The following is a 27,640-nucleotide window of genomic DNA, read 5'->3' as shown; positions in this document are numbered from 1 at the left end:
TTGCTACAGCACTGACTGCAATAAAACTTGTGTCAATACTATCTCGAATTATTATTATTATTATTAGCAATAATAATAATAATAATAATAATAATAATAATAATAACTATTTTTAACTATTGTAACATTATGCATAGCTTGGTGGGTTGCTTAACTGCAGATTTTGTAATAAGAAAAATAATTCGTTTCAGTTTGGCAGTTTTGCACAAACGTGTTAATTCTGCGTGACGTTCCCACTGTACAGTAGAGAGTTCAAACAAGTTTCTGACTTCCTGGAACAAGATGGGACTGTGTTAATTACATAAGCAAAACGTAAATGATTCGCGGGAAAAAGCAAAAAAATGGCGACCTGCACAATCTGACTGCTTTTGATATATCTGCTGCTCTTCGCTCAGCTTCAAGTACAGTGAGTGAGCTGGGTATATGAAAGAGATTTGTCTAAAATATTCTGCATCAGAGGTCAAGGCAGAGCGCAAACGGTAAGTAAAATCAGTTTAAGAAAGGGTGTTTCTCGGATTTTTGCGAGGGGGTTTTACATAGAAAAATCTTGTTTTCTTTTCCTTGCAAATATTTATTTTAATTTATTTAACTTTGTTATTTTTTTTTTACAAATTCAAAATATGTTTCTACTTTTAGTTTTCTCGTTTTCTGTGGCCCAATGTCAACACAGCATGCTTCAACAAGTTATAGTATTTAACAAGTTACTTATCTCTCTCCGTCTCTATCTGTGTCCTTCCAAGTACGTTTGAATTCAGGTAACACAGCCAGATTAGATTTTTATTTTTGCAAAACTGTCGAGGACACATTCATTCCTGGACCAATGTTTTTTATAAAATGGGTGAGCTGTTTAAGGATAACGTGTATTCATGTTAGCTTTAGTCTTTATAAAAAGTTAACTTGGCCGTGTTGAAAAAAAAAACAAAACATTGCGCATTTTTAATTTTTAAAAAAGGCTAGTGATCTTTCTGGTAACATGATGCATATTCTGTCAACTGAGTTTTTTTTGTCGTGTTTTTATAAAAAAATTGAAAAAAGACACGCATGCATCCTAATTGGTATGGCGAACAACGTACAGATTAACCAAAATAAATTTTAAAAAAAACCTCGGTATTTTTTTTATTTTTTATTTTCGTTTAGGGTGCTTGTGTGTTACTGTTAATGGTTCAAACGGTTGATGCAGTTCTTTAAAATAGAGGATATTATAATATCGTGTGCATTTGCTGGCCGGAGGGTATGGGGAAATGTATCCGTTTCTGAACTTGCCGTCTATAAAACCAAAGATGCCTGGAAGTGTAAATTTGTGATTGTTTTTTGCAATGACTGTGTTTCAAAACCTCTGAGCGAAGAGAAGGGGGCGTGGCTCGAGCTGACAGGAGCAGGGCGAGTATAGTCGCAGTAACGGGACTGGAGCAGATAGAAAAAAGAAAAAAAAAATCAGAACGGTAGATGCATCGCAAGCACATCATCTTTAATTATTATTCTTATTATTTATTAATCGCATCGAATTCAATTTTTCGAGCCAGATAATCATTCAGAATTGTCGAATCTGGGATTTTGTTTAAAAATTGACGCTTTTTTTATTTACCCAAGACGGTGAATCTTTTTAAGATTTGTATTTCAGTGCTTGCTTTGAGTAGTCCTAGGCAGCTTTTGGTTTCCATATGAGTAATTCACCGTTTACTTCAAGGTTTAAACAGTACTGAGCATTTAGATCGAGTTTGAGGTTGTGGTCGTCAGATGATTCAGCAGCACGTACATTTAAGGAGTCGGGACGCTGAAATATGAAGGGGGGGGGACGTAGTTGGACAAAAAATTAGAAACAGCAAGGTTATGTAGCACGGACTTTTGTATTGACAGCATCACAGGCCTGATTAATCAGGTGTGCTACATACAGTATGACAGATGCTTGTCATAGCCACAGCGTGGAAAACCTCAGACGTAACAAAGCATGTGCACCCGGTTGACAGTGTTATGGCAGGTGTTTCTAATATATTGACCAGCCCTGATAGTAGTGGTATGAATACTAATATAAACAGTATGAGTTATAGTAATTCCCCGATTTACATTCACATCTGATTGTATGTGTTCATAGTAGACAGCGTCAATGGTGACCAATTGTAAGCTATTTCTTTGGTTTGGAATGTAACATAGCACACAGTGACACCTGGTGTCCAATTAAAGTGAATGCAGCAGCATGACTGAAATGGGCTTTTATCAGAGGGCTGGGCTGTCTTGCTTGAACTTTGTATCTTATTTCCTAATACTAATAGGACAGTTCCCAATTGCATAGATTAAAAGACAAGATAAACCCACAATGAGTCTCTGCTTTGATATATATATATATATATATATATATATATATATATATATATATATATATATATATATATATATATATATATTAGCATGCTTATTAAATGTTCAGGCAACACCTTTTTCCAACCACTGGGTCGGCTTCTGAAAAGACTCCCAATGCTGAATGTGTCCCGCGTCGTCATTTCTAAAACCACCTCACTTTAGAAATGGAGTTATTAATAATCTTTTCAGAACCAGTGATTGAAACATGTCAATAGAGAATAAGCCTGATAGGCAGAAACAGCGCTTAGGAATTAACCTCCACAAAACCAAATACTTAGAAAATGTGCAGTACAAACTGCCCCTTGGAGCCCCCAGGTTTATTTTAAAACCTGCTACCATCGCTCTATCGCCACTGTTGTGTAACATTAGAAAAGGGTTATTTTCAGTATTAACCTTTGTGTTGTGGGATAAATGCAGAACATAAACCAGATCCACTAACGGGGTAAGCGAAGGTCAGGGAGCAGCTGCGCTACATTATTGAAATGGCTGAAACCTCTCACTCCCTTTTGGAATTCCCTGTGAGATTTGTCTGCTAGTGATCTGTTCCTCTGTCTTTTATGTCAGTAATTCCAGGTGCTAATGGAGAGCGGTACGCTGGATCTAGACAGTTACAGCACTTCCAGTCACGGGCTCCCAGAGTCCATTGGATCCACTAGGAAGTCTGGTAATGGATGGAAGCCTATGGAAACAAGCCTGACTGAAGGGCAGTATGTTCTGTGTCGGTGGACAGACGGGCTGTATTATTTGGGAAAGATTCAAAGGGTAAGGTGTCAGTAATCCTGCAGTTACACAGTACGGGCTGTGGCCCATGGGGATATATAGCGGGGATGCAGGAACAGTACATAGAGGTGCTGGTCTGCAGTTGTGGAAAGAACAGCTTCAACTGAAATGTTTGTAGCTTTTTTACTTTCCCCCCTCATTTCTATGACATTTGCTTTTCTTCATTTATTTTTTGTTGAAGGCTCTTCCACAGTTGATCTTCAGCCATAGACCTATGTTGGTGCCAACTCCATGTGGTGAACACCTACTCTGAAATACATAAGGAAACTTTATGCACAGTTGCTGTTCACTAGGTGGCGCTAGCGCTGTTATATGTCTTTGGCAGACACCTAGAACTAAAGAACAGCTTCAAAACTCGCGCCAAAGAACATTAAACACAGACTTCGCGAAAATGATTTGTTTTAAAGGAGTAAGAACCATTCAGAACGATTGCATTACAAAAAGTTAACGGGACAGTTCAAGCCACTTGCTGTTTAAGTTAATAAGTATTTAACCCCTATGAGCAAGATGTGTGGTAAAAAACAGACCTGTTCTGCCAGTGATTATCACTACCGCCTACATACAGGACAGTGCAGTGAGTAATCGCAGGAAACGTCTCAAATTATCTTCAGTGGAATACCAGTAATAGATCACAGATCACAGTTCCAGATGTATTACCGAATGCAGCTCGTAATCCTGGATGAGCTGAGCTTTTAAGGAAAGCTTAAAAACATCAAAAACGGGATGTGTTTTTTTAAATTAATTTTTTTGACATTTTTTGACTATTGATTTTTTTTTAAAAATCAATTTATAAATAGACCCCTGACATTTTCTGCTTTTTGAAAACACAATTATCTTTAGATGCCAGGAGACGTATCTGGTTTTTTTTTTTTACCCCTTTCTGAGGCCAGGTGATGATAATTCACTGTTTTTTGTATTTGGTTTATTTTTTTCCCCTTCAGGTGAGCGCCTCTAAGCAAAGCTGTTTAGTAACATTTGAAGATAACTCCAAGTTTTGGGTTCTGTGGAAAGATATCCAGCACGGTGAGTAAAATATTAAATTCCTTGAGAAAGCATCTTGCTGAGAGGGAAGGGGTGACCCATTCATGAGAGTATCTTATCGATTTATATAAAACAGAGGAATTGACAGCGTGATCCTCTTTCTGTTACAGCTGGGATCCCTGGTGAAGAGACGAGATGCACAATATGTTCTGGAACTACGTTGGTGTCGCAAAACGAAATCCTCATTTGTGGAAAATGTGGGCTAGGTGGGTATAATATATCCTAACCAAAATATGTTGAAATGGTCATTATTTGTACAATTCATTTCTATCTCTAAGTATCACTGACTTCTAATCTGAGGGGGGTTTGGTGATGTTGATGCATGGTTTTAGCTACTGAACCAAGATCATTAAAAATCTGGAAGTGAAGTATTTTATATTCCTACAGGCAGCCAACGATTCAAACCAGAGTGGGGGTCAATTCCTGCTTTTCAATTCCTGCTTTTCAATTAAAATCAATTCCAATTCCAATTCCAATTCCAATTCAAATTCAAATTCCTTCAACTGCTTTCATTTGAAGCCAATTCAATTGACTAACAGTGACTTCAGTTTACGTAATTTGTTGCCTGTGAAAAACAGGAATTGAGCCTAACCTTGATCAAAACACAGTTTGCCAGAAGGTTTAAGAAATCATTTTTATGGAGAAACAGGCAGAGTCATCCATAACCACCTATTGCTGAATGCAGTGGTGACGGAGGCAAAAGGGTCTAGTTTCTGACAACGTAAGAAACGCAGAACGTGAAAGTAAAGCAGTCCCTTGGAAATCATATTTTTGGTATGAAACTTAAATAATCAAATTGTATTTTCTGAGTTTTGAACTACCCCCTCTTACCTCTGTCTGATGTTTGCTGTAAGTCCTGGGTGTCAGTGTGCTTCCCCCTTGAGGAGCTGCTCGGTAGATCTGCTTGCCTATCATAGACATGCATGTGTATGCAGGCTAGATCGGCCACAGTGTCTTTATAGAAGTAAGAGTCGGCGCCATCTAGTGATATGACACTTTGGATCAAGTTTAGTCCAGCAATGCAGTGCTGTGCACTAGGTACAGGTGCTTACATGTAAAGACTGGCTGATCTAGCCTATGTTACACCTGTCTGGCAGGCAGGTAGAGCAAAAGCAGCTCCTGGACTCACAGACAAAGCATCTCAACATGCACTTCAAATAACACCTTTTTTTTTTAGTTATTGCAATAATTGCAAACAATGTAAAACGGTATGGGTCAGTTAAAATAACTAAATGAAGCAGTGATTTGTAGCTGCTTACTTTTTTGGGGGCAGATTTAAGAGAAAATAGTGATGCTATGGGTCTTTCATGTTGGTTTTGTGCACCGTTCATCAGACTACACTTATTCAGTCATTTCCTTCATCTTTTTAAGCTATAAAATGATTTGAAGATTTCATTCCATTTACCACGAGTAAGGGGCACTGTAGCGAAGCAATCACCAATGTGAAATACAGCGTACCAGTTAATTATTGTTAATAATATATGTGGCAACTTGAATGATTTATCGAGGTGGAAGTGCACGCTGAATTTATTTTTAGTATCAATGTCAACTTAGTTCAGGTTAGCTGAAAGCCGTCAGGGCTTGGCAGTTTGGCAGCTAATTTCTGTGCAGTAGATGGCAGAAAGACTGGATATTAAATAAAGAAAAATGAGCTCTGAGGACTCGTTGAGGGTTATAATTCATTTGAATAAAGTTCTGTGGTTGACTGAGAGAATGAAACTGAATTGAGAGCGCCTCCTGGGATGGGTTCAGGTAGTATTCGGCTGGGGTCTCTGAGAATGGGATTAGGTGTACTCTGTCTGCTATAGCTGAAGTTTTGTTCTTTTATCCTTTGCTCCGTCAGGTTATCATCAGCTGTGTCACCTCCCCCAGGTCGAGAACGCTCAGGATACGACTTCAACGCCATGGTTTTGCAGAACATGTATTTTTGCATTGGCAGTAAGGGTAAGAGAAGTGTGTTTATGTGTGCGTGCGTGTATGTATGTGTGTGTTTGTGGGTGGGTGTGTGTGTGTGTGAAGGCAATAGCCTCCCACATGTAGCACACACTTTTATTTTCAAAACTGATTTATTCTGTTGGTTACTATACACTGCCTGGCCACTTTATTGGGACCCTGTCTACTTGACTGAAGTTGTCATCGCCCTGAATTTAAGATGCAAATTAGGTTGATAGCGTGATTTGATCCCTGCATTACCGTAAAGCTGCCGTCGTTACTTCAGCATTGTTGCAGATCAAGTCCATCCAACAATGCTGCACTGGAAGGTGACGGCTTCATTTTAAAGACGATAATGCTCCCATCCACCGTGCAGGATGAGTCTTCAAGCATCGTCCATCGACACTCCAGTCTCCGAACATCAATCCCATTGTTCTGTTTTGGGATGATCTGGAATGTTTCTTTTTTTTTCCCAGCACCTGTTTATCTCATATGTTGACTAATTGCTGTATATTAATTGAGCACTATCCGCTATTTCTTTTCATATGCAATCTAATAATCTGGAAGGCTGGAAAGATCTTGATCGGAGTACATAATTACTCGCCTATGAATTATTTAAACTGCATAACCAATTAAAATGAAATTATCCGCACATAATATTGACAGTGATTAAAAATTTAAAAAGAGTTACAAATATTTGCCAGTTGTTGTTGTTTCCTCTTTTAATTCCGACCCCCCGACCCCCCCCCCCCCCCCCCCCCACGCCTTTTTCAGAAGACCTTACAATCAGTTAGCGTCCCCCACCATCCAGACACTTTCTTGGGTCTGCAGTATGCAAAATAATTGGATTAAATTAAAAACGTCTTCTTGTGCTGTTTTTCCTGTAGAAGGGAGGAGCGCTGAAAAAGGGACCCATTGCCAAGACGCTGCAGGCAGTGAAAATGGTGCTGCCCTACATCCCAGAGGAGCTTGAGTGGGACTCCATGCACAGGACCAATCAGCAGCAGTGTTACTGTTACTGTGGGGGACCCGGAAAGTAGGTCTCACACGATTGGACGTTTTGAAACATTAAGGGTTGGACTCAGTAGCATCAGACCTGACTCCCTGCATACTGATTTCCTTTTAAAACCCAATAGAATTAAATTTTTTGCAGCGTATTTGAACATATGTGCTTTAATAACACATGCCGACCAGTTGTCTTCCCTGAATTTCCTGCTATCTCGTTTCACAGTGAAATGAAAACTCGCCTTGAGCTGGTATGACATGTCCTGCATCTAATGGAAGCGCATTGGACAGCCAAGCAGCATGTTCAGCTTTTTACTGGGGGCTTTGATGCGCTGTATAAAGGGAGTGGAGCAATATAAAGATGTATTCTAGGCCCTAAAGGATTGCAGCTCGCAAAATGAATCCATAAACCTTGTTTTGCATCTAGCGAAATAATAGTTCTCAAATGTGCAGTTTTGAAAGAAACACTTGCATTTTAATGTAAACATTACTCTCAGGAAATCGAATGCTTCTTTCAAACCTGGATAAGCGAGAACTATCCAACGAATGAAAATACACAACAAGTCAGCACTTCTAAGAGTTTAGCACGGCATTGTTGCACTTTTCCCATACTTTTCCCATGGTAGTACTATGCATTTACTATAGTTTAGCCTGGTTTGCCATGTTTGTTAGTATGCTTTACCATACCTCGCTGTTCTTTACAATGCTTACCGATGCTTTGCCATGCTTTCACTGTGCTTGATTACACTTTGCTATGCTTTTACTATGGTAGACTTTTATAAGGGAGTTTTATGGAATTCATTTGATAGCTACAATCACTTGACAGCTTGTATGAAGTTTCTGCTCTCTTTGCAGGTGGTGCCTGAAAATGCTGCAGTGTTTCAGGTGCAGACAGTGGTTCCATGAAGCCTGTATCCAGTGTCTGAATGAAACCATGATGTTCGGAGACAGGTGAAGTTTCCAAAGCGGAATAAATGAGAACTCTTGTTAATGAATAGGGTTAGATAACAGTTGGGCAGCTTAGTGATTATACAGGACGGAAATATCCATTGCAAATTAGTATTCCTGTTTATAATTGCTAAGCAATTTTGATGTAGTTAGCTAAGCATTCTTTTTAATGTAGTTAGCCTTCGTCGGGAGAGTGTGTTTTAATCAACAACAACAACAGAATCGCATTCCTGTTTGAGGTCAAAGGCTGTGTTGAGAATGTGATTTGCCCAGTCTGTCGAATTGCCTCTTCCCCAGCAAAAGTAAACACAGCTGCGTTAATCATCTAAATTGCTTCTGTTTGGAGCGCTAAAATCAGACATGGAATTCATTTAAAAGCGTTCGTTTTGGGTTGAATTGCCTTGAACGTGCCTATGAGCACTGGAGAAAGCGTGAGTCAGGAATGTGGAGGTGTCTGAATTTTGATCAGAACTGGGTGTTGACACAAGAATAATAGCGCTATTAAAGAAATAAATATGCCAGCAATGACTGAGTCAGAATTGAGGAGGTGGAATAAAGCAAACACAGGAGTTAGATCAGTTTAATAAACTGCCATGGTAAAACTGCGGAAATGAAGTGCGATCTTAATATCCTTTCACCCATTTTAATCGCCTCCGTTCATGTCAATGTTTGCAGCAATGTCCCTTAGTCTTCTCTTTTCTTTCTTTCCAGATTTTATTTGTTTTACTGCTGCGTGTGCAATAAGGGAGTGGAGTACATCAGACGCTTAACCCTAAGATGGTAAATAACAGGGGGTTCGTTATTCATCGTGGGCATTGGCCTCAGTGAACACATTGAACCGATGTATTTATTAAGGGCATGATTAATTGTGTATTGATCTTGGGGCTGAACTTGAATGATGAATAAGTGTGAATCTAATCCGGGACGTTGCATGTATTGTGATAAGTATCGTATCATGACCTGCATATTGCAACCCCTCTATTGACAAGTCTGGGAGATGCTGATACTATACATAATACACTTTCACAAATGATAAGCCTGCTGTTATTGTGATTGAATCTTAGTTAAACAAACAGTTGTGCTGTCAATTGGCATTTTAGGTAACAGTATTGTTGTTTGGTTGACAATCCCAAGCATGGAATCTGCAAGAATAATTCCTTTGTACAGAAAGAAAGCAATTCTTAACAATTCTCATAATGTATTGAGAGTTCACCTTTTAAATCCAGCAAAACAATATTCAAGTACCAACGTAGCATCACACATTTTGACCGCTGTTTCACCTGCATGTAGAGCTCCTGAATACAGTGTGTGTTTTAAGGATGGTTTCTCCAGAGGGGACAGTTGTTATTGAAGTTAATCCCCAAGGGGGAGTTCTTTGCTGGGTAGTTGAACGGACTGCGAATCAGATTTTAAACATGCAGCTCCTTCATCAGATGTCCTTGCATTTTAGAAATAGATGAGCTGTTTATGAAAAGCGAGGCCTGATGGAAGCAGTTACCTTGCGTTTTTTAATGTGTAGTGTTATATTTTGAAGGGTGTTCCTTAGTAAGCAGTAGGCCCCATTTCATTTTGAAAGTATCGCACCACCTGAATGATCTTTCAGTTGCAAGTTGCAAATTGAACGTTTGAAACGTAATTATTATTATTATTTGTTTATTTAGCAGACGCCTTTATCCAAGGCGACTTACAGAGACTAGGGTGTGTGAACTATGCATCAGCTGCAGAGTCACTTACAACTACGTCTTACCTGAAAGACGGAGCACAAGGAGGTTAAGTGGCTTGCTCAGGGTCACACAATGAGTCAGTGGTTGAGGTGGGATTTGAACCGGGGACCTCCTGGTTACAAGCCCATTTCTTTAACCACTGGACCACACAGCCTCCTTAAACAGGGTAAACATTATAACATGTTTACCGTGTTTGTTAGCAACAGTTTTCCATATTAAAATCTAAGTTAATGCGTTGCTGCTCATCCCTGTTTATTAAAGTCAAGGCATGTAAAAACAAATATTATGGCTAAAACCGCTTTCCCTTTATATTCATTTGCCTGTAATGGTGGAGTGGCTTGTAAGTTTTATTAATGTATGTATTTTTTTAAAGTTGCCTTTAAGGTTGAGAATCAGGAATGGTTTCTTGTGAGTTTATGTGTTGTAAATAGCCACAAGAATCTGTTATACTGTAGTACTGGATCCTCAAGACCGTTGCTCTTGATTTTAAGGGTTGACGTTGTCCACTTGGCTGTCTACAATCTGGGGTTACAAAGCAAAAAGAAGTACTTTGAATTTGAAGAGATTCTGGCGTTTGTAAGTAGCAACTGGGACCATCTGCAGCTTGGAAAGGTGAGGCGGTTTTGTTTTGTTTTCTACTAAATTTGCTTCAGTGCAGAGTTACCCCAGCACTTGATACGGACATTCCTTAGCACGAGTCAGTCTTGGCAATATTATAGTCTAGGTGACCTACTGATCCATGAGTTTTGGCTAGCGATTGGTTGGGCCAAAAGTTTTGCATCTCCTGGAAGACATCTTTTTTTTTTTTTTTTAACTATGTGAACATAATTTAGATATTTTATTTAACATCATGTAATCAAAGAAACTACACAGCAAAATGAGTTCATTCTATAGGGTGATGCAAAACCTTTGGCCAGTGCTGTAGATTGTTCCAATGATAAAAGTAGTAACAACTCCTAAAATGAAAAAAAATGTTAAAAGCTTTGTATAGCAAAGGGATTGACAGAATTGATCAATGTAAGCTGTACTGTAGGGTTGTGGTTTGATAGTGATACAGTATTGACAGGTTTAATAGGAAAGTGAACTGTGTCTGTACTGTTTCTCTTTAACCAAAACCATTAATGTAATCGGAAGCATTTCCCCTCTCCCTCTCCCTTCCCACTCACCCTCTCCCTCTCTCTCTCCCTCCCCCCTCCCCCTCCCTTCCCACTCACCCTCTCCCGCTCTCCCTCTCCCTCTCCCTAGCTTTCCAACACACCTCCCCACGAGAGAGGCCAGTACCTCCTAGAAGCCCTCAATAGATATAAAAGCAAGTAAGACATTTTCCCTTCTATATGGTCTGTAATGAACTTGGCTATGTGCACAACACCATGCTGGAAGACAGCCGAGCACTTTGCAAAGGGGTTATTATAGAGAACTAACAGAGAACTCTTCTGTTTGTGTACAGTAGTCTGTAACAGAACCAGTGAGAGCAAGAATGTATATTACTAAAATATTAATGAACAATTTGAAGAAGTTTCATATAATATGTGTGTGTGCGTGTGTGTGTGTGTGTGCGTGCGTGTGTGTGTGCGTATATATATAATATTATTTATATATATATATATATATATATATATATATATATATATATATATATATATACACACACACACGGTGTACATTTATGAACCTGTCCATGTAAAAACTATAATATGCAACAGAAGTACCAATTTAAGGTATTGGCTAAAATACTTCCCTACCTGTTTCTTTTACTTGAGTGTAATTTGACACCTTTTTGTAAAGAAACTTCCATCGGCTCACTCTAGATGGCAGTATCAAGCATCACAGGTCGGCGTTTTTTAGTCTCAGTACAATTTAACAGGAAGCGTGAGAGAGCACTCCTTATAACCTGTCAGATAAGCTCGTCTGTTGTTGTTTTTACAATAAGAAACAATAAAAAATATCCAGCAATGAGACTGATGCATGTCAGGGGAGGAAACAAATATAACCGAGATGTGTGTCCCACAGTCGTGTTTTCATGTGGTCAGGCTGGCACGCAGAATACATCCGAAATAAACCACATATATATAAAAAATATATCTTCTTGTGCAAAGGTTTCTTTGTGGGAAAGAAATTAAAAAGAGGAAATGCATCTTCCGACTGATCACACGGATGCCCCCCAACCCCCCCTCCAAACTGTTCCCAGAGAAGACCCCCCACCCCTCGGAGGGCAGCGAGTGGAAGAAGAGAGGGAAGAGTACAAACAGGTAGGGCTGCTCTTCACCACACCATGTGAACTCGCACTGCGTGAATCACCAGTGATGAAGCCAGACGCATTGTGTGCACACAGTACAACAGACAACATGCTGCAACTTCACCGCTTTACAGTACAAAGCCAAAACCGAATTCTACTTTATATACAGAATAATGAAACTGAATGCACTCAAAATGCACTTTACAAGTCTATACAGCTGTATTTGAAATACAGTATATTTATAGAATCAGATCATGAGACCAACAGCGCAGGAAGGGTTTAGGTACAGGATCAGAAATCAAACAGTAAATATATTCTTTAACGTTAATGTTATTTGCGATTGCACATACGGCACAAATGCGCTGTGGGGGCGTTAGACTTTCAGATGGGTTTGTACAGTCCAGTGGCCTGCTGTTTCTTTGGAGGGTAAATTCAGTTAAGTGTTTAGCAGAGAAAGTCATGCCCAGCTCAGAGCTGAATACCTGCTGGGCTGAGCATCGGTGCAGGCGTGGTTAGCGAGACGCGCTGCACCAAGGTCAAACCTGCACAGCTGCACCCCAGGTGATTTCCATTCCAGAGCCCAATGTTTTGGCAAGCAAGGTAAAATCAACATGATTCCTGGTTAGTTAAATATTATATACATTAAAAAAAACACACACACACACATCGGAACATAAAATCCGACTTTGGCCAAAGTTCCGTGAGGTACCTAAAAGAGAAGTTTGACGCTCACAATCTTATGCTTTGTTTGTATGGAATAGGAATAAGACTGAAGTGTACAAAACCTCCATTATGCAAACCCCAATTTTTATGAACACCGACTGGGTTATGTGAACAGCCCCTGGTAAGCAGTCACGTTGCGTGCTCATGGAGAAAGCACTCTGGAATGTGCAGTGTTCGGTATGCTTGTACATTTCTCAAGGTTTATTGATCGGGAATGATGTATTAACAATTAGATTGTAATAATTCAGCAAACCGAGGCCCTAGAATACACTGTATGTCTGCTGTTAGCTGCGCACTACAGCAATGTATTGGGGGAAAAATAATATAATATATCTTATCGGGCAAGATTTGTATTAAGCTTTTGCTCTAGTGCAGTGTTTGCAGATTTCGTTTTTTTTCCCATGTTGGTAATATAAATAGTTATGATTACCAGCTGCACATTAGGGTGCAAGTGTGGTAGTAGCTGTTCTTCTGTTAGCAATCAGAGCTGTTAATGGTCTAGTGCTAGAAGATTTGATTTTTCCATTAAGAAAAAAAAAAAATGATGAAACCTTGCCCTGCAGCAAATGCTAAGGTTAACATAAAAATGACTACTTGGTGTACCGCTAAGCTGTTACTGGTTACCATCGTTAGTTTTGCAACAGAGGTTAGTTATGAATGGTCTTGCCTGCTCTTTGATTTATGCTTTTATGTGATATAGGTTGGGCTGTTTTGCAGTTCTTTGGGAGTCACATTGCCTTCACAGCTCTACTCTGTAGTGAGAAGCTGTCGAGCCGTTGCAAACGTGTGCTATTCGTCCCGTTGCAAGTGAGGGACGGTGTTGACCTACTTTTTTCTCACGCAGCTCCCTGGCTCAGGAGTCCCAGCCCCAGAAAAAGATGAAGAGGAAGAGTTCCAAGTGGTTGCTGGAGGATGCCATTCCAAGCGTGAGTTGTTGAGAAAGCAGTGCATGTTATCTGTCAATCCATCTGCAGAATTAAGGGCTCTTCAGTGGCACTCTCCTTTCTTGTACTGTATGTGTGATCAATGCCGGGCTTGATTACTGTCCGTACTGATCAGGCACTGTGGAGGGTGGACAGTTGTGACACTTTCCCTATAATGTTTTCGATATTTTTATAATAACTGTACCACATATCAATTTTTCATTAAAATGACAGGATTATGGATTTATTAGGGCTCAGTTTATCTATCTGTCTGCCTGTATCTTAAGTTGATTTATGGGTGATACATTTAAGAATAAATGAAGCACCAGAGAAGCCTTCAGACTTATAAAGGATGTGTGACAAAAGTTCTTCTTTTGTCGGGACTTTGCCACTTTTCGTGATCTTGACCGCTGTCTTCTAGTGTAAAGGAATTAGTGCAGACAACAGTATTTCAAGTTCAAACAGAGCAGTACCTGTATTTTTATTACAACAGCATCCCCTGACAAGAGGACCGCTTGAGAAACAGTAAGTAAACAAAATAAAATACGAAACAAAAACCTAACAGTGCGAAGTTACCAATACACAATACCTTCTTTCTTAAGGTTCCCAGCACACTGGTCTCAAGCCTTGACACAGACCACAAACAGTCTTTTTAGAAGTGTTTTAAATACTCTTAGCAGTAGGTGTGCTGCATTAACCAACTCTGGGTTCGATTTTAATCAGCCGTGTTTAAAAACCCTAGTGGTTTCTGGGACATGACGTCCAACTTGACCCTTTTAAACTACAAGGACTACATTTATCCTTTGCTCTGTTATAGAGGGTAGAAACTGCCCACTATTCATGGACCATCATACCAGCCGTCTATAACGTTTCCCCAAACTCTACCACAGATGTTTATTGAACAATGGTTATTGGGTGGCCTAACACTGAAATTCAGAACTCTGGGCAAATGTTGCATGGGCTTTTTTTAATGCAAAATAATGTTGAAAATCAGAATGCATGCATATTTAAAGCAACAGAGGATTTGTTGATCAAGCAAATTGGTCTTTTCCAGTGAGCTGGGAAGCTGAAATGTGTGCAGGCTAGTGGAACAGGGTGGTGTCACTGCCAAGCAGTAATGTCAGCTTCTATTGCATTGCAGAGCGACTTCACCTCAGCCTGGAGCACAAACGACCACCTGGCCAGTATATTCGACTTCACTTTGGATGAACTTCAGAGCTTAAAAAGGTAAAACTTTCCAGACCCCAGCGCAGCTCTGTGGACGTCATTGCAGCCTCTCCACATTCATGAGTGGGTAGCTTACATGTCATTTCCTTAGCTTTTTTCCTGTCGCCTTCCCTTTTTATTGCAGCCTCATTGCACTGTGTTAAGATTCTTTCACTTCAGGAGCTGCTCTTCTGTTCTAGTTGCCTGGCATAGATAGTGCCAGTGCCATCTAGTGAGATGCCGCTTTCAATCTAGTTGCCTTTTGTGTTTTAGCAATGCAGTGCTGTGCACTAGATGGTGCGGAGCTTGCTTGCATAAAGACACTGAGCTAACCAACATTACAGATCTCTATGGAAGGCAGCTGGAGCTGAAGAGCAGCTCCTGAACTTGTAGTCAAAGCACCTAACAAAAATAAAATGAATGACTTGCGTCATTGCATTAAGAACCACTCGGGAGGATTGCAAACATCACAAAAAAAGTAAAACGTCATTTGAAAAACCAAAAGAACGTAACTGCTCGTGCAGGTTTCTCAAGGTGTTCTTGTGCGAGACGGTAGTTCTGAATAAAATGTAAGTCTGTTGGCGAAAGGAGCAATCTGCAGGATGTGAGAAGAATTCTGAACATCAAAAGATCCCCTTTGATGAATTTGTCAGAATTGTTCTGCAGTGTTATTTTACTCTGAAACCAGTCTGTTCCTAAACCTGGTTACCGTTTCTTCTTTGACAGCCTTAGCAGAGCAGTGTGATAGCCCGCTTTTTGAAGTGGAGATCTTTTGTGAAGCTGCCTGGAGTGGTGGTTTGAGTAATAACTTTCCAGAGGGATGCAATCGCCTATCTCTGCCCTCACAACCCATGCTTTATTATTTATTAAAGGTTGTTACTGCAGACAGGGCAAGCACCTGGTGCACATGCCTGGAGATACAACCAAATCAGTGCAACACAATTTAAAGTTTTCAATTGCATCTGAAGGCTGTTGTTAATCGTCTACATATTTCTCAGTCCAGGCACTTCCTTCTTCCAGAAGTAAGGAATATTGTTTCCATTCAAGCGTGACAAAGAGTAATAAAGACCTAGTTTGAACTTCAAAGCGCTGGTTTTGAACCTCATCACTTATTTATCGTGCTGCGATTGTCTTGCTTGCCTGTGTTAGTTTATCCTCACCGCTGCAGCTCACAGTATGTCCCTGTAAACAACATAGTGCCTTTCTGATCACCGCTATCCTGGATAAATGTTTTAGTAATTGCAGATCTGGTGGTTGGTGAAAAGTGGGTGAGATTTAGCAAGAAGCTCTAAATGCAGTAAGTACAGCCTGGGATTGGGGATTGCAAAGTTATGTTGCCTGTCTCATATGGCGAGCCAGTTCTTCTTAAAGAGTAAGTTGCTCTGCATGTCATTTTAATGGATTTTGATTTCCCTTACTGTTTAATAGTGTTAGCAATCGTTCTCGCTGGTTCTGGGTTGTGTTGCCCCAAAATCTGCCTTTACCTGGCTTGAGCTTGCTTTGAGATTGCCTGGAGACTCCTAAATGCTCAGAATGAATTTACGTCCTCATTCCTTTCAAATCGTGTGACGTTGATCTCAATATCAGAGCAACGGAACCCAGAACCATTCCGAACGATTGCTAACATCATAAAAGAGAAAGGAAAATGTAAAAAAAACCAAACAAAACAATGTAACCTTTGAAGCTGTGTCCTCTTTAATAGCATAAAACAGCAATTGAAGGGACGCTTAGTCCTGTGATCCAGCTCACGTGCCCTTGGAACAGGAGAGATCTCAGCATGGCTTGTTTGCTGAGCTGGTCTGACTGTGGTGTTCTGTTCTCAGTGCCAGCTCGGGGAGGACCTTCAGTGTAGACCTGGACTCCACAGATGCTGCAAGCACATCTGGTTCTGCTACAACAAGCCTATCCTATGAGTCACGGTAAGGGATTGTATGCAGAGTTGTTTAACTGCTGTGTGTAGTGGGTTTGGACAAGAGAAATAGAAATGCTTGCCAGAGCACTTTCAGTAAGTTGTGGGGCTGACTTTTTTACAATACTATTCATCACTGATTACCGCACCAGGGAGGTTGGGAGTGGAGCTCTGCAGTAAAGGCTATTCTCTAGAGTGTCCCTGTTTGACATGGTGCTTTCTGGGTGCTTCAGTAAACCTGGCCACGGAAGCACCTGCCAACCGAGCACCTACTATCAGCCCTCTTCTCGTATCAAAGATATCCTTTCTTTGCCACTGTAACCGAAACTGACGAGGTGCAATACATTTTGAGGATATTGTTTGCGTAATGAACCAGTCGTGAGGAACATCATTAAATACAAGATACATACAAGATTAAACACAAGGTATTTATAACTACTGTAAACAGCAGTGTTTTTCAAGCAGTTGGGAACATTTACTAAGAAATGCTGCCTGTGTCAGCGTGTCAGAGTGCAGCGATTTCAATCACACTGCGCATCTAATCTGTCCATCAATACCCAATAGGACACGGGTCTGTTGAAAAGAGGGAAACGCTTTAAGTAATCCAGGTTGTCACACCAATGAAATGCAGTGAGGTTTCAGACAGCTGATCCGCCGACACGATGAAGAATTGATCAGCAGCTCAGTCAGTGCCTCCTCTCGGAGCCCCGTTCAGTGGAAGATTGATTAAACCCCGACCAAACCTGGAAACTCCAGTCCATGCTCCATTGCTCATCCGCGATCGTCACTCTCCCCGCAGACTGCTTTAATTGCCAGCAATTCGGCCGGCTCTCTAAAGTGCGCCTCGCAGTGCTAATGCAGTCGGCTGATTTCTTGTAGGGACACTGGCGAAATTTAAAGGTCATGCAGCAGAGGTCCCAGGGAGCATCGACTGGGTTTATTAAATCTGCAGTAGGAACAATTCCTCTGGGCCAGTCCGCTGATTTATAAAGGAATTTCCCTGCAGGATCCAGGTATTAGAGGGAAGATAGATGGGACGTCAGAGCGGTTCTTTATCAGCTTTGTCAGCTTTATTACACAAAACAACAACGCAGGCAATCAATAAGCCTGCAGTCTGAGAACTTGGCAACGCTGGCTGTCAGACCATATCCCATCGCTGTCTGTGTTCCTTCACACAAGGGCATTGAAATCAATTCAAATTGAAATGTAATGGCTAGGTCAGGCGAAGCTAAACAAGACTTTTACAGAATACATTTTCTAACCTCTAGTTAGCCTAACAGCATGATCTCCTTTGAAGCGGGTGAAAGCCACAATACTCAGGGGCACCAGGCAGCACATACTGTACCTGTAACTGAACAGCAAGGCTACCCAGTGGCTCACGTAGCAAAAGCACTGCTGTTCGGAGTTCAGATTCTGCGTGTGCTAAGTTACTGATCTTGGTTGTGCTGGACTTTGCGCTCCCTGAGGTTTAGGGAGGAGAATCGCCCAGGGATAATTCAACTCACTGAGCAACAATGACTCCTACTGATCCGGCCCACAGGAGCCCAGACAGAGACTTTCCAAGCGTAAAACCACCTGGATTTGAACAGCATTTGATGAGTGAAATAGATGTTATTTTCTCCACTGAGTTCCGAGTACTTAGCCCCTTGTTGAAGTAATCATAGGAGGTTACTCTAAGCCTTAAAACCAAAACCAAAAAAATGAATTTCTATAATACCACTATACTATGTACCGTATATCACATATTTTTAAATAGCTTGGAACAATGCAGCTTAGAAAAGAAAAGGATACAAGTGTGCTCTTTAAATGGTTGCGTCTTTTATATTTGTTAAAAGATAAATACATACATTTTAAACCTCTGTGTAAACTTTCTTGTAAACAGAATTAAGCCAACTGCAGCACCCTCTAGTGGCAGAACCATGAAAAGGCTGAAGAAAGTGACAAACTTGAGCACACCATTAATCAGGCCTTGAGCTCTTGACTGAAGCTGAAGATACTGTATTTAAGGTTTTAAATCCCTGTCCCTGGCCTCAGTTAACTTTATTACCATTGCACTGCCAAGTTATATTACCATTTCTAATGTCATTCTTTTAAAACATCACTGAAGGTACAAATCTGTGGAGTTGGCCCCTACAGTGTGCTGATGCTCTCAGTGCTGGGTAACAGTTGCTGTGTTTCACCCAGTTGCGTCTATTTTAATGATCTAATAAATCTCTGGATTCCCTCCTGTGGGCTGATTTATAAACCCACTTATTAGACTACAAAAAACAGTGAAATGAGGTTCATGGAAAACCAAGTTTATACATTTTAGGGCAGCAGTATGAAGATTACCCGGTGCAGTAAAGTGTCTTATCCGGACGGGGTATAGGTTGATAAAATCAACCCTTAGTGCTCTGAAGTTTTATTCCTGTTGTGTGCCTCGTTAGCTAGGAACTGTAATTATGTTGGTGAATACCATGCGAATATTTTTCTAATGCTAAAACCTTTTCTCTGTACAGGAAGAACGTTGGCAGCAGGAAGAGGAAGCTGAGGACCAAAAGCTACACCCTGCTGGCGCCCAGGAGGGCGGCGACAGAGGGTTACGGCAGCCAGACCACATTCGACACAGAGGCCTCCCCCGAAACCCCCGACAACGGCATCGACAGCCACACCTTTGAGAGCATCAGCGAGGACGACTCCTCCCTCTCGCACCTCAAGTCCTCCATCAGCAGCTACTTTGGGGCGGCGGGGAGACTGGCGTGCGGGGAGAAGTACCAGGTCCTGGCCCGCAGGGTCACCCCCGAGGGGAAAGTGCAGTATCTGGTGGAGTGGGAGGGTACCACGCCCTACTGACCCATCACCGAACCCTGGGGAGCAGCACGGGAAACAAGGACTTGGATTGGCATCTTCTTCATTCAGTCGTCCGTTTTATGGGGACGTTACAGTATTTTAACCTGCGGGATATGCCTCCGTGTTAGATGCAGTAAACAGGTACCTGTTGTGCTTCTATTGCAGGCGGGATGTCTTTTGTGTTTTTTTTCCCTTATAAAAGTTTAGCGCGGCAAAGTGTGGCGAGGCACAGAGAAAACAGGAATAAAACATTGTAAAGAATATAAATATTGTTAATCGTGGTAAAAACATGGGGAACTTTGGGGATATGAGACCCGTTTACCATAGAAAACTTGTATGTGGGTTTATACTGCAATTTATTGTAGCATAACAGCATGCCACGCAGGTATATTTCCGTGAAGGCAGTGAAAGGTTCATTATTTCACCAGTCCGGTATTGCAGTAAGATAGGGTACCGATTGGTATTGTAACATGTACAGTACACAGTGACCCTTTCTTGCTTGAAGCGGCGAGTAGCACAGTATTAGTAGGTTGGCCGTTGTTGAACTGTATACGATCGTGGCGGGTGTGCGGGAGAGCAGTTACTCTGTTGGAAAGTCCCTGCATTTCTCAGGATGTTAACTGGTTTGACTCATTCTAGACTTGTGATGCAGTCCAGTGACAAATGGGTTCAGCCCATCTGCTAGTTTAGTTCCAGTAAATGACTCCTATCTGATACCTGTAGCATTTTTTCCCTTGTTATACGGCTTTGTTTCACACGTGGTAGCGAATACAGGTTTCTTTTTTTTAGCTTTGCAATGCAGTGGTTCAAAAAGAACATTTCAGAAAATGTAGCCATTGGTGCAGAACAACTTAATCCATTAATAATAGGCTTCCCTGCAGACAACAGAACTCACTGAATGATCTTCAGTGGCGATGCAGACAGACAAGCGCAAAGCTGCAACTCTGTACAAAGAGGCAAAGGATATCTACAGGGGTATTAGCCATTGATAGAATGCTACCACAACGGTAACATATATTTATGACATACCACTGGTATCAAAATGAACCAATACACCTTGATAATCTAGTGCAGTATCATCGGGCTAGCGAAACAGGACCACTGTGCAATACTTGTCCCACGTCGATTGTGTTTGCCATTGCTGGTAATATTGTGGTCTGCTAATGGCTTCTTCAGGGTAATACATTGCTGTTCTAAGGGACTTGACTGTAGATTATTTCTTGGTCTAGCCTTAGTTTGACCCTGCAAGACGTTTGGAACATTAAATAGAGAGTTCCAGAGACACTAACCAGTAAAGATTTTGTTTGGATTTTTATAGAAGTGGATTGTAAAACAAACCAACGACCCAGTCACTAGGTAAAAATCTATGTTCCACATGGAGCAAACACAAAACTGTGTAACTTTTCTTATTAAAGCATCAACCCTATTAAAAACAGCATGAAAGACAGCCTGAATTGTTGGGATTGTGCTGCGGAGTGAAAGAATAGACCAGTGGAGTTTAACTTCAGTGTTAAAGCTGACCAGGGCGGTAATTCCTCCATCTGCACTAGCAAAGCCAATCAACGTTTCTTATAATACTGTCTGTGATCAGATCCACTTTCTATGAACGCTACAGCAGATTAGTTCTACTAGTTTACCATGTGTTTAGCTGCTAGTTAAAACTCAACGCTAGGTTTATGAACTGGCTGTCAGATTACCCCAATTTCATGACTCGCACGTAAACCTGAAAAGATGTGTCCTTTTTTTTTTTTTTTTGTCCAGTATGTTTTCTTTACTCCGTACATATATATTTGTCTTTTTGGTTCTTTTTTGTTCCCTCTCGTATTGTAAAAATTGGCAGAGCATAGTTGTGGATGTACATACAGCACATTAGCTGTAGTGTATTCGACCCTTTTCAAAGATAAACAAGTTTGAATTTTAATGTGCAAAGTCTGGTGTATACATGTTGCCAGGTCTGTGTGGATGAATGACATGTTTGTAGAACATAACATAGACTGGCTTGCCACTTTATTAGGACGTTGTATCAAATACTGGCTTGGCTCACCGTTTGACACAAGGTGCTGGAAGGTGTCTCAAGGGATGTTCATCCATTCAGTCGTTAGTCTTTGACGCAGTTGGTGTAGGCAGGTTGATGAATGTGTCGTTCAAGCTCGTCCATGCAAACTTAATTGCATTAAAATGCAGGGATTGCGGTGGCCATGGAAGGTGACTGAGGTCCTCAAGGGAATATCCTCCAAGGAAAATCAAGGGGCCCAGGGTATACCAGGGGAACATGCGCCACACCAGGGCCATGCCAGATCCAATCGGGTAGACAGGTCCTAATAAAGTGTCCAGGCAGTTTGTGTTTTGGAGTAGGGGAGTGAAACCAGATTAATGGAGAGAGGGCTTCTGTAGAACCATATTTTCAAGTCTGCTGGCAAAAGGCATGGGAATTGGTTTTACTTGGTGCTGCTGCTTGTTGTGCAAAAAAAGCTTACAGGTGATCCGAAACAAGTGGAGAATAGGGTCATAACACCCTCAGGGGTGGCCAAGGATTCCAGTCCTGGTCTGTGTTCGAACCCTGTTCTAAATTGTTCAATTGAACCAATTCAGGCTCCACCCAGACCCTGCAGTTCACCTGTAAGACCTGGAGTGGAATAGCCCTCCAAGACCGGGATTGGCCACCCCTGCTCTAGATTGTGTTTTGAGGTTTTGTGGGTCTCTTCTCCTTGGTTATTAACAGGGTATCCTTTTCTTCCAAGGCCTGCGGTTTGGTTTGTTCTGCCTAGTGTTGCTGTCTTCCCAGTAGTGGGCTTATTCTAACCCTTGAGAGGCTTGATGCGTTCTATGGAGAGATGAGGCAGTGTAGACTCAACCCAAATGATCTTTTTAAGGAACTCACCAAAATTAGAACGCTGGACACGAATACAGTACAGCTCTGAAATATACTCGAATGCATGCTATTTTTTTATGTTTTTGTTCTATAAATTTATATTTAGATAGTATTTATATAATCGCTCATTCTGGCAAATAATAATTAAGGGACCAAAATATTATTCCTGTATAAAAACACAGTTTGGCATACTGTCTAACAGACTGCCGTTTACATTAGGTTTGTATTGTCTGTATTTTTGCATTGCAGCGATAGTCTAGCCTTTTCTTTGTAAGTGTTTAAGCAGAACTTTACTTTTTAAACTTACATATCTGACTGGCTTATCTTTACTAATGTATGCATCTGGTTTAGATTCAGTTTGTATCCTTGTATAATCCAGTCATCGCATTCCCTGGCATCTTTTTAAAACACAGAACTTTAACCCTTTCATGCATGGCGACCTAATATGGGGGGACATATGGAAGACGCAAATGTATGATGGCCTCATATGAGGATTCTATTTTTCCCCATACAAAGTGTCCAAAACTCCTTTTTTAAAAAAAGCTATTTTTAATATTTCATGCATGAAAGGGTTAAAGCTTCATTGTGGCTTCAGGATTGCTCTCAGAATCATGTCTCCAGAGCGTGTCTATTAACCACACAGCCCTGCCCAAGTGGATAGAAGAAATGCCACGTTTGTTCTGTGTGGTGTTTCAAAGACTGTAAAATGATACTTTTGCATTTCAGAACATTTGATTGGATAATATATCAGCTAATCCCCCTTTTTGCACATAAACCACAACTTAACTGCTTACATGTTTAGTAATACTTTTTTTTCGACTAAATCTGAAATAAGATGTTTTACCGCTGACACCCACTAGATGGTGCTATTGCCTAATTATAATGTATATCCTTTTAATGCAACAGTAACCCCTACTGGCTTGGTCTGAAAATACCATTTGGTGGCAAGGTTCTGGAATTTAAAAGATATGCTTTTAAAAGCAGTAACACTAAACACTATCATTTCGGTTATCTGTCCGAAGTATATATTTTTGAGCAGGTAAACACAACATCTTGTCCAGTAGGAAGTCTGTTTTACTGCTTGGCCTTCTTTTGAATTGCACTATTTCCAAATGCCTTTGACTATGCAAATTAGTGTAAAATGATGGTACCTGGTTAATCAAAATTGACCGTTTTCTTTGTTATATAATATTGCCCTATTGTGTCTTAATGGTTCACACCAGTTATTGTATTTGTATGACAAATAACAATATTGCCCTTTTCACCTTCCAGCGAAGAACGTAATTCACTTAAAATGTAAATCAGTTAAACTGAATAGATGCTTAAAAGCAAAGAGTATATATATATATATATATATGTCTATTTTAAATGGAATGGACGCTGTTGACTTTGAGAAACTCAATAAGGAAGCTGTTAGTGTCTTTATTCTGACCTTTTTTTCTTTTTTTCTTTTGACTTCACTGCTCTGACTGGGTACCTGAGACATTAGCACTGGTGCTGTTTGTCAGGCGTAATTTTAATGATTAGAAAAGCATTGCTCATTGTTACTGTTTTCTACATGCAAAAAATGACTTTCAAATGTACTGTAAAAATACAGAGTAAAACTAATGATGCCAAAAATACAGAACCCCCAAACCCCCATGTTTACAGAAACGCCAGATAGGTTAAACTGATATTTACCACTCAGTGTAGTGAGGTATTAACTCCCTCTCTATAATGCACATATAGTGAAGCAAAAATTTAACATTCCGTGAATTAACCATGCATAATGCACCATGTAATCAACAGTATATTTTTTACAAAAAAAAAAAAAAGGTCACATTCCCACTCGTGGATCATTTTAATTAGCAGTTTTTAAACTATAAATAGCCGGGCTAAACAGCGGTCGGGAGTTCAGTTCGAAGCGACAGAGAAGCCAACCAAGTGTGAGAAGGAGAGCGGGTCGGGAGAGGGGAAGAGGGAATGGGCTCGCCCCAGGTTCGGTTGCCGGAGCGGGGCTGAAGCGTCTCGTCTCCCGGAGAAAGCAGCAGCTCCTCTCGCAGCAAAAAAAGTAAATACATTAGGAAAGATTACCGCCTAAAAGGCCTAATATTTATTTAGTTATAAAGCTTTTCTCCAGTTCAGATACTGTATCAAAAGGGAGAGGCAGAAACAGAAATTAGACTGAGAAGTTGTTTACAGTTTGAACACCGGTACTGTGTTTACTGTAGAAATATTGCATGAATCACTAGTATGGGGAATTGCTGTAGGAGCGTTATATCCGAGGCCCGCTATAACCGAGAGCCTTATAGTGAGGGAGCACTGTAGTTCCACTATGGTGTATACTATTTGACCAGGAGAGGGCATCAGTGTACACAAAACTCTTATTGTCAGTTGTACAGCTGAGGACACCAGACAACTTCAAGATTTTATATATATATATAATTTTATCCCCCAAAAATTGGGATGTAAAACAAGAGAATCTATATATAGGCAGTCGTTAGCAGCTGCATTGTTAATTATACACTAAGATGTGAAGAGCAGCAGCATTATGTCAACATGCTTTTGAAATATTTCTATTGAAATCTACTGACGGGAGATGCGTTGAGGGCTGTGCAGTTGATACCGTGCCAGTTGCAATCAGCAGTGTGTGTTCTTGTTCCGAGCGCCAGCAGCTTGCACTATTAAACCTGAGCTTGAGATAGTATGATCACACAGGCTGCACAGCGGGGCGCGCTGACAGATCGGATTGTTTAAACTGCAGAGACAGGTGGTGTTCAAATTCAGCTGCCAGTTTGTGCTCAGCGCTCCCTCCCTCCCCCCCCGATGTTAATTAATAACTGCACCTAAATGAGTTTGTGTGCATGCTTTACCTAATCAAGGCTCCAGAGGCATCAGAATCAAGTAATAAAATTAAATAACGACAGGCCTCACAGAGAGCACGAGGAGCAATTCCAGATAAAGAGCTGATAAATGACTCTTCAGTGCGTGCTTTGATTGAAGTTATTGAACAGACAGTAACCAAAAGGTCACTTTTGATTCGTCTAAAGTGCTGCTATTGTGGGGGGGAAAAAAGGAGGAGAACGAATCCATTTTCTCCATGTTTTACAGATACTTTGGGTCACTTTTCTGTTTCCTTTCTGGTGTTTTAAAGCAGATGCACCTGAAGAGGTATTATTAACCAAGTCTTTCCTCATAGTCACAGTACCACGAGTCCCTTATCAATTTGCTGTAGGTTGTTTGGTCTGCCTGTCGCTGGTAGTTTGGGACTAAACTAACACTTGGCATTTTTAGAGGGGGATGCGGTCGTTTTAACTGCATATATCTTGCAAGAAATCATTGAATTCCTTCCTGCAACTAGCTTGTTCGTTGCAAGTTTTATCCCTTTCGAATTCCCCGATACAGCATATAGTGTCGGTGGAGGACTCAGGTGGGGTCTTGAGATGCTGCACAGTGTGTGAAATTGGACAGCAGTGCTCTGTGAACCGATTAAAGATCAGGTGCTGAGTCCCAAGAAAAGCAGCGATCATCACAAAATCCACTTGTTTCACTTAGAAAGGTAAATCTCACGAATGACCCTCGCCTGTGGAGAGCCTGATCCGGATAATTGAATAAACGGACAGAAAACCCAGCGTGTGCCCTTCCTGTGAGTCAAACCGATCCACGGCAACTTAAGAGGCTTGTGTTAAATTAGAGGAAAGAATGTTTTTCAATAAACCTTGGTTAATACCTGAAACACTGCAGCACCCAGTCCACCGACCAGCGTAGGGCTTAAAATTAAACAGACAGGTAGAACTGAAAAGCAACCCCAGAACTCATTGTCAAAGTGCCTGAACACATACAAATGATTTGAAAACACCGTATGTGAGTAATTGCAAGGACCACTCCGTTAAAGTTATTGCAGACAGCAAATGTAATTTGAAGCTAATGACTCTTTTAAGCTTTATATTTAGGGCTACAACATGTTTCTTACTACAAGCCCAGGTTTATGTATTCTTGTCGACTTCATTATGGTCTGACATTTAAATCTCTAAATGAAAGACGCTTTACCTATTCCCTGAACTTCTCTGCTGAAAGGAAAGTAACACGTGATTCTATCTGATAAGTTCATTGTAGTGGCTGCTGTTAGAGATAAGTTTGCACACTTTTTTTGTTTTTGTTTTTTGTGTCCTAGACACGCGCTTGCCTCTTTCTTATTTAGTGAAACGTTTAAGAAATGTTTTTTAATGCTGCATATTTCAGCTATGCACTGGATATCTGTGAGATAAACCACTTTAGAAAATTCATATTCTCGATTTGCTTTCTGTACATTGTTTTCTTATTTCCGGTTTGCAAAATAGGTCTATTGTACGAAAAAAAAGAAAAAAAAAGAAAAATTATGTTACACACATCCAATGTGTTTGCTTTATTATAGTAACTATACTTGTAACACCATTAATGTATTTCTATTGTGCTATACCAAATAAAAAGCAACTTAACATGTACCACTGGTTTCCATTACGCTTATTATAGCCCCACAGCAAATCCACATAACTTGGAGAAACTGAAGGTTCCATGGGCGTCCTCCAATCCCACGATCGAGCCAGCTTCCTCTTCTACACCCAGGAACTCCAGAGCGGATGTCAGCGGGGTACCTGGTGGGGGGCAAAGGCCAGCCCTACAGATATCTGCCCGAGCTCACTAGGCGCCTGGCCAGTAGGGCCCGCTGGAGCTCAGTGTGGAGAAACAGTTCCTGATGGCTTTGCCTCCCTAACCCACGGAAGCGACAAGGTCAATGCTGTGCTCCCTCCTTACTCCCTAGCAAAGACCGGCAACTTCACACAGCCAGGACGTGAACCTGCGCTGCCCTGACTGTATGACTCACCCTGTGCACCACATGGCCGTGCTTTTACCAGGTGAGCCACTCAGGGACCCCTTCATTACTGTGTGTTAATCGTTTGATAAGAGTGGATGTGTGTGTTAATTGATAAATGACGTGAATCTTATCTGTTTTGCACCTCCATTAGCTACATAGGTCTCAAATGTGCCGCTGTGAGAGGAACATGTGTTCTAGCAACCAGTAAGTGTTAAGTTAATTCACATGCAGTGAATGTTACAGTACACCACCAGATTGAATATTATAAGTCATAAGGGAACGCACAGCTTCACTGCCAGAATATATTATCAGTATTTTCA

The 27,640-nt window shown here is 40.9% G+C and overlaps 1 protein-coding gene across 2 annotated transcripts; it reads left to right on the top strand.

Annotated features, from left to right (window-relative positions):
- The first annotated feature begins 249 nt into the window (after positions 1 to 249).
- On the top strand, positions 250 to 27,587 carry LOC117421867 (PHD finger protein 19-like). Of its 2 annotated transcripts, XR_009309594.1 has the most exons (16): positions 250 to 479; positions 2,923 to 3,120; positions 4,080 to 4,161; positions 4,290 to 4,385; positions 6,023 to 6,123; positions 6,999 to 7,147; positions 7,972 to 8,067; positions 8,776 to 8,844; positions 10,280 to 10,400; positions 11,034 to 11,101; positions 11,885 to 12,037; positions 13,592 to 13,673; positions 14,812 to 14,897; positions 16,700 to 16,795; positions 19,284 to 25,493; positions 25,542 to 27,587. XR_009309594.1 is itself a non-coding variant. In XM_034908868.2 (15 exons), the coding sequence occupies exons 2-15, from the start codon at positions 2,938 to 2,940 to the stop codon at positions 19,615 to 19,617; spliced, it is 1,716 nt and encodes a 571-aa protein (XP_034764759.2). In that variant the 5' UTR covers positions 250 to 479; positions 2,923 to 2,937; the 3' UTR covers positions 19,618 to 27,586. The 2 variants fall into 2 exon arrangements, 1 of the variants encoding a protein (XP_034764759.2); XM_034908868.2 differs by having other exon boundaries at positions 19,284 to 27,586.
- Positions 27,588 to 27,640: the final 53 nt, after the last annotated feature.

The sequence above is a fragment of the Acipenser ruthenus genome, chromosome 31, assembly GCF_902713425.1.
Source record: "Acipenser ruthenus chromosome 31, fAciRut3.2 maternal haplotype, whole genome shotgun sequence".
Classification (NCBI taxonomy): domain Eukaryota; kingdom Metazoa; phylum Chordata; class Actinopteri; order Acipenseriformes; family Acipenseridae; genus Acipenser; species Acipenser ruthenus.
Note: the sequence above shows the minus strand (reverse complement) of the source record. Positions and strands in the feature narration are given on the sequence as shown.

What these genes read in the sequence shown, in the direction of transcription:
- LOC117421867 (XM_034908868.2), top strand. Translation starts at nt 2,938, where the DNA reads ATGGAGAGCGGTACGCTGGATCTAGACAGTTACAGCACTTCCAGTCAC. An exon ending in GTGGAAAGATATCCAGCACG is followed by an intron (nt 4,162 to 4,289) that starts GTGAGTAAAATA and finishes TTTCTGTTACAG; the next exon opens with CTGGGATCCCTGGTGAAGAG. An exon ending in GAACTTCAGAGCTTAAAAAG is followed by an intron (nt 14,898 to 16,699) that starts GTAAAACTTTCC and finishes TTCTGTTCTCAG; the next exon opens with TGCCAGCTCGGGGAGGACCT.